The 7,273-nt window shown below is 46.9% G+C and overlaps 1 protein-coding gene across 1 annotated transcript; it reads right to left on the bottom strand.

The window, feature by feature from the left end:
- Window positions 1-5,167: 5,167 nt before the first annotated feature.
- LOC142002348 (olfactory receptor 52E4-like) lies at window positions 5,168-6,166 on the bottom strand. Its single transcript, XM_074978385.1, has one exon. The coding sequence runs from the start codon at window positions 6,164-6,166 to the stop codon at window positions 5,168-5,170; it is 999 nt and encodes a 332-aa protein (XP_074834486.1).
- Window positions 6,167-7,273: the final 1,107 nt, after the last annotated feature.

Consider the following 7,273-nt stretch of genomic DNA (forward strand, 5'->3'; position numbering starts at 1 on the left):
TCTTCTCCACTTCAGCTCCCGGGAGTAACTGAAGATGTTCTGCAGCCATGTTTACATAGGCCAGCCCGGTCCTGATGTGATGCTCCACACAGGCTCTTTTTAATTGACTGCCTCATGTGCAGCCTCCCTAGGACTCTATTCACCCCCAATCAACCAGGGAGGAGGACGCTGCCCCATCATAAGCCATTAACGAGTTAATTTAATAAAGAGAACTGGAGAGATCTAATAGATTTAGACCACTGTAAATTTTTTGAGCTAGTACCACATGACATTTAGATTAACCAACTAGCAATAGACAGTATCAGAGGGGTAGCTGTGTTAGTCTGGATCTGTAACAGCAAAGAAGGGTCCTGTGGCACCTTATAGACTAACAGAAAAGTTTTGAGCATGAGATTTTGTGAGCACAGACTAAAAAATGAAGTGCATCTGGTGAAGTGAGTCTGTGCTCACGAAAGCTCATGCTCAAAACTTTTCGGTTAGCCTATAAGGTGCCACAGGACCCTTTGTTGCTGTTAGCAGTAGACGGTGTCACTAGAAACAGTCATTAGAAGGAGTGAGAACTGGCTAAGAGATAGAGCTCAACAAAGTGGTGGCCTTGGGGAACCATCTTTCAGTGAGGCATTTCCATGTGGAATTGCCAGCAGTGAGCTCCTGGAGAAAGAGAGGTGCCTAGAACATGTCAGAAGTTTCTTGTGAGAAACCTGTAGAAGTTATTGAAGAATCACACCAAAATCTCTTTCCTACCTGATTTGCAGCTGGGACTGAAACATGTGTGTTCTTGAACACCCCACTCCCCTACCCCGAGACCTCTGAGCACCAGCAAATGAATTTTTCCCATAGGGCTTTCAGGCAGTCTGTCCAGAGTTGTTCCTCTTCATAAAAATGAAACTCATGTGCAGCAGAGGTTTGAGTCTGGGTCTCCCATGTTCCTGGTGAGGATGCTAAACTGCTGGGCTACGGGATATTCTGGGACATTGTGCAAACTCACAAACACATAAGTACTCACACATGCATGTGCACACACATAGATGGATGTGCAAATGTACAAAGAAGCACACGCAACAATGCACATCTGTGCACACACATAGATGAACTCACACAGATGGATCCATCTGCACACACACACACTCACACAGAACATATGGAGGCATAATACACATTCTTGACCTACAAGACCCCATACAGGAGGCATGGCCTGTAAACCTTTAGTAGATATGGCCTGCTGAGGAGACAGATGGTAAACACCACAGTGGAGAATCCCACCAGGATGGACACCTAAGCAAAAACTCTGAACGGATCACTAGGTGTAGAAGCAGGGGGGGCTGGACTAGATGACCTCCTGAGGTCCCTTCCAGCCCTGTGATTCTGTGATTCTGTGATCAGCACTCGGGTTGCTTTGCACAGGCGACTGGTAGAATTCTAGGATCCTACATCTTTACGCAGTTGATGAGGTGAGGCTCCAAGAACAGCTGTGATTCCTAAGTTCAGTGCTTACCTAGGGGCTTTTGTGGATCTAACCCAAGACTTTCTGGAAGATACTTCAGTCAAACACTAATTAGAGTAGTCCAGAACCAAGTTCAAGGATGCCCAACTCTCACTCTTAAAAAAACCTCGTTCACCTTCTTTGCTGTAAAAGGGGCAGGCTGCCAGCCACAAAACATTTTTTATCTGCTCTTCCCTTGGTCTAGCAGCTCTAGTCTCCCAGACCCTTTCCCTGCTAAAAACTGGGAAATGCCTTTTCTTCAGGTGGCTAACAGCTATAGCGCCATTGTGACATGACCAGTTTTAACATTGTTTTTACCGATGTTGTACAACTGCAACAAGTCTTATATGAGGTATGTCCTGTTCAGTGTCAATGGGAAAGGTACGATTTGCTAAGCATGATTACCCTAGTTAAAGGCATGTGTCATCTTTGGTTACAGTTATCAGTGAAAAACAACAAGAAGTCCTGTGTAACCTTATAGACTAACGGATATTTTGGAGTATAAGCTTTCGTCGTCAAAGACCTTCTTCATCAGATGCACGAGTTAATGGTGAGCTACTGGTATCTTACACATGTTACATTCCTGGGTAGAAACCTTCAGATTTAATGATGCCTGAAGGAAACTTAGCTGTCCCAGGCTACAGCTACACTAGAGTTATTTCAAAATATCTGATTTTGAAATAACACTGCTGCACACAAAATGCACCCAGCTATTTCAAAATGGCATTTTGGACACATAGGCTGAGGCTACACTGGCTTTTCTCTTTACTTCCTGTGCTGAACATATTTCTTCTTGGTTCTCATCGAACCAATCCTGATGTATTCTTTTCTTTGGTCCAAGCGATGTTATTGCTGTGTCAGCCACTATCTGAACTGATCCCACTTTTTGGTTACAGTACCGATCAGTTGACCATGGGATGTTAATTTGTCATCAAGACTCTTCTGTTGAAACATTGGGCCTCCTTCAGTTTGGCCACGTTAAAAGCAGGTAGCACACGCTTAAGGCATTTGTGCTGAGAGGGAGCGATGTAAAGTTGAAGACACATCCTGACTAATCTGTGATCTGTCCAGCACTCTGTGCCTCGCATTACTCTGGTGATCAGTATGTCTTGGATGTCTGGCCTTCTGACAATGGCGTAATCTATCAGATGCCACTGTTTACACCAAGGGTGCATCCACATCGTTTTGTATTTATCCGCTTGTCGGAACAGAGTGTTGGTAATAGTCAGGTCGTTTTCAGAACAAAGTCTCAAAAGGAGGAGTCCATTGTTGTTCATTTTGCCTACACCATGTGGCCTGGTTACTTCTTTCCAGTTCTCATTGTCAGCCCCGACTCGGGCATTGAAATCTCCAAGTAGGAGTAGTTTGTCTGTTGCAGTTGTGATCTTGATCAGTCTGTCGAGATCTTCATAGAATTGTTCCTTTGAGGTGTCAGGGCAGGTTAGAGTGGGCGCATATGCACTGATGATGGTGACATGATGTTTGGCATTTAGTAGGAAGCGTAGTTTCAGCAATCTTTCATTGATACCCACTGGAAGGTCTGGGAGTTGATGCATCAACGGGGTTTTTATTGCCAGACCGACTCCATGTGTTCTATCCTCTGTCTCAGTCTTACCCTTCCAGAAGAAGGTATAACCACTTCCTTCAAGAAGGTATAATCACTTCAAGAAACCTTCCCCAGCCAATCTTGTTTCACTTAATGCTGCTATATCGATGTTAGAGCGGGCTAGTTTATGAGCAATGAGAGCTGTCCTTCTCTCAGGTCTTGCAACAGCTTCTCAATCCATGAGGGTATGAACGTTGCATACACCGATGGTAAGTTTTCTCAAGTTTTCCTTTTGGTTTCAACCACAAGTAGGGTTGAACTGCCAGTCGTGGCTTGCTGGCCAGTTATTGTTGTAGGGCAGGCAATTTTTAGGCCACCTTTTCTCGGCCCCTCCCTTACTAGGGTGAGTAGTGCTGTCCTGAAGAGGACTGCTCAGACGCTCGGCATGCTGCTGGGCAACTCTGCTGCCCCAGGTACAGAGCTGGATGACCACTTGTCCACAGGCCACCTACATGTGGGATTGGGACTACGACTCCCAGTGGTAACCTCCACCTGTCGCTTCGCCCCTCCCCCATCGCTGCAGGACTTGGGTGATGTGACGATATGGTGATTTGCACAGGACCTGTGCATGAAAGCTTTTTAAGTGGTAGAGCCATTGCATGGGAGCAATCCCACTATCTCGACCTTGGAAGCCAGGCACCAGTGGTACGTAGAATTGTCACGACTGGTAACTTTGGTTGCAGTGGATGGCCTTGACGTCTTTTGTAGCTTGTCAAGCCCTTCACTTCCACAAAACGTTGCAGAACTGCCCTCTTGGCCATTGGATCTAAATGATGTCTTCTGCCAGTCCGCCAGAACTGACTTCACATGCTGGGTAGCACCTGAAACACATCAAATAAGTTATCTTCTGTAGAATGGAGATAAAACCTCAGAATGGTGCCAAGGTCTCTCTTCAGCATTAATAACAAAGTGGGACTATACTGTGACAAAGTCAGTCTTGTTCCTGGGCTTCTGGCCTCTGTTTAGTGCACTGGTCCCACTTAACGACACAGTTGCCCTCACTGGGATGAGGGGTGGTTTGGGGGGAGCCTGGCCCCTGCCCACTTGTGCCAGTCTCTGGCCCAGGGACTCCATGCAGCTGCTAGTGGGAAAGGTTGACTCCCTTAGCCCGTGGCACAGCAGCTCTTTTCCATGGGCCACTTCCCCAGATGACTCTCCCTGGTATCTTCTCCAGGCTGCAACAGTTGCGAATCCCCACTCTTGATCTGCTGAAGCTCCTCACTGTCCCTCTGTGGTTTCAGGAGTTTCCTGATCCTCTGTCCCACTCCTCTGGTCTCCTCACCTCTCTCCACTCCCTTCTCACGCTCTCTCCCCGCCTTTCCCGCTGTGAAGGGCTTTTAGAGGCCTCTTATTAGACCAGTCATGGAGTCAGCTGGCCCCAGTTAGGCAGAGCCATCTCCCGCCCAGCTGCCTGTGATTGTCCTGCTGGTGTTCCACAGGCCCTTCTGCTTATTTGGCCTCACTCTGAGGAGGCCTCCATTCTGGCCCTGCACAATACTTAAAATTGTTAATATAAAATGCATCCCTGAAGTGGCTTGCCAAAACATGACCACATTGGAGCTGAGTGGGGCTCGTTATTTATTTAATTTACTTTCTTATACATGGGAACTTGTTTCCATGCTCCTGGCATCTAATTGCTAAATTATCTCCCAAAAATACAAAGATTCAAAGAGCCTAAGTAACCCCTAGAATAATGGTAAAAGCTACCTGCCCTCCCTTCCAGACTCTGAAATAGCCTCTTGCACCTCACAATGGGAGGTGGAAATGACCCAGTGAATGAGAAAGTGGGAAGAACAGAGCAAGAAACAAGGGCAGGGTCTGGGTTGGAGGAAGAGGCGGGACAGGCAAGTTGTCATGCCAGAAAAAGAGGTGGGTTTAAGGGGTCCAGTTATAGGTAAGGAGGATAGTGAGAGATGTATGTAGACTGATTTCCCACTTTGTCACTCTGACATACCACAGGAAAGTCAGGAAAGCATTTTATAACTCTTTGACCAGTTAGGAGCTTATTGAGGAAAGATGGTCTAACTTCATTTCACCTGCGAGCCTGGTCTGAGAGCCAGACCACCACGAGAAAAATTTTAGGTTTTCCTCTGAGTAAAGAGATGGAGCAGCCGGTCGCGGATCTGTTTGGTCCTCACTCCATAGATGATGGGGTTTAGCATGGGGGGCACCATGAGGTTGACATTAGCAATGAGAATGTGGAAATGCAGGGGCACATTCTGTCGAAACCGGTGCGACAGGAAGGTGAAAAGAGCTGGGCTATAAAAGGTTAAAATGACACAGATGTGGGAGCCACAGGTCCCAAAAGTCTTGAGCCGGGCGTCCTTTGTGGGGAGTCTCAAGATGGCCCTGACAATCTGGGTATAGGAAACAGCAATTAACAACGCATCCATAGTGGTCACCAAGATTACCACAGACAGCCCATAGTAAGAACTGATACGGATGTCAGCACAGGCCAGATTCACCACAGCCATGTGCTCGCAATATGAATGCGGTATGATGTTGGTTCTGCAGTATGGCCACTGCCTTGCCAGGAGGACACAGGGTAGTACCAGCACACTGCTGCGCAGGAGCACAGCCAGGCCGATCTGGCTCACAATGAGGTTTGTCAGGATGGTGGAATGTCTCAGGGGATCACAGATGGCCACGTAGCGATCAAAAGCCATGGCCACAAAGATCCCAGACTCCACCACTGAGAAGCCGTGAATGAAGTACATCTGGGTGAGGCAGGCACTGAAATTGATCTCCCTGGAATTGAACAAGAAGATAGTCAGAGTTTTGGGCAGGACAGATGTGCACAGGACCAGGTCGGTGACAGCCAGCATGCAGAGGAAATAGTACATGGGCTCATGGAGGCTTGGCTCCCTCTCCACAATAAACAAGATAGTGAAGTTTCCCAAGATTGCTATGACGTACATAATACAATAGGGGATGGAGATCCAGACATGGGCCATCTCCAGGCCAGGAATGCCCAGAAGGATGAAGGTGGAGGGATTGGTGAAGTCAGTTGTGTTAGAAACTGTCATGGTGTGGCAGAGAAAATGTCCACCTCTGCAGGAGAGCGGTGTCTCCTGCATGCACCGCACCTTCCCCGTACGTACGGTGTGGGTCCTCAGTAATCAATGCACTGCGAATGCCTGTATGGAAAGACAAAGTTAATGTGAGACACCTCATGCACTTCTGGAGGCCATTCTTGTGACTCTCACGCACTGATCATTCTTCACACCATATCCAGATAAATGAATTTAGAATAACTGGCTCTCCAAATATCAGTCCCACCTGTGCAGTGCTCCTGTGGTTAATAATTCCTACCACTGTGGTGTGAGACCCCTTCCTAGGCACCAGAGGGTGTACGAGTATGGATAAGGGTTATCCTTCATTGGTCCTTAACGCAATGAAACCCGAGCTAGACTGTCCATGGTGCAGGACTTAACAGAAAGAAAGAGAGAAAACTGTTCTACATTAATAAAATGAAAGGTTTTCTTTTAAAAAAAAACAGGTTTAGCATACAATGGAAAATCTGGTATGGGATTAGTTAAAAACAATCAGTCCAGCAATAAAATAAATGCCAGACTGCCAAAGAGTTTATGGAGAACAGGTTGTGTCAAATAAACCAGGGGACTGGTGAGTTATACCTAGGAAAGGATTTTACCTCTTCACCTGGGAATGGTGAAACTGGCTGCGTTGAGTGTTAGGGCCTACATTTCATAAAGGTGTTCAAAAGTGGAGAGGGAGCAGGACAGAACCAGAGAAATGATTAGAGGCTGCATAAAATCCTGAATGAGGAATGACTTGTAAGCTGTGTCTACACTCACTCCCTACTTGGAAGGGAGGATGGTAAGTAGGGTGCTGGGAGTTTATTAAGGAAGTGATGCTCTGCATATGCAGCACTTCATTAAGCAAATTCCCCTCTGTGGCAACTTCAAAGTGTTAAACTTCAAAGTGCTGGTTTGCATGTAGCCGTGGCTCACCCGTCGGTACTTCAAAGTGCCTGCGCACCTTGAAGCCCCTTTACTCCTCAAAATTTTGAGCAGTAAAGGGACTTTGGAGTACCCGGGCACTTCGAAGTACCGACAGGTGAGCCACGGCTACACATGAGCCAGCACTTCGAAGTTTGACACTTCGGAGTTGCCACAGAGGGGAATTTGCTTAATGAAGTGCTGCATATACAGAGCATCACTTCA

Source organism: Carettochelys insculpta, chromosome 1 (genome assembly GCF_033958435.1).
Source record: "Carettochelys insculpta isolate YL-2023 chromosome 1, ASM3395843v1, whole genome shotgun sequence".
NCBI classification, from domain to species: domain Eukaryota; kingdom Metazoa; phylum Chordata; order Testudines; family Carettochelyidae; genus Carettochelys; species Carettochelys insculpta.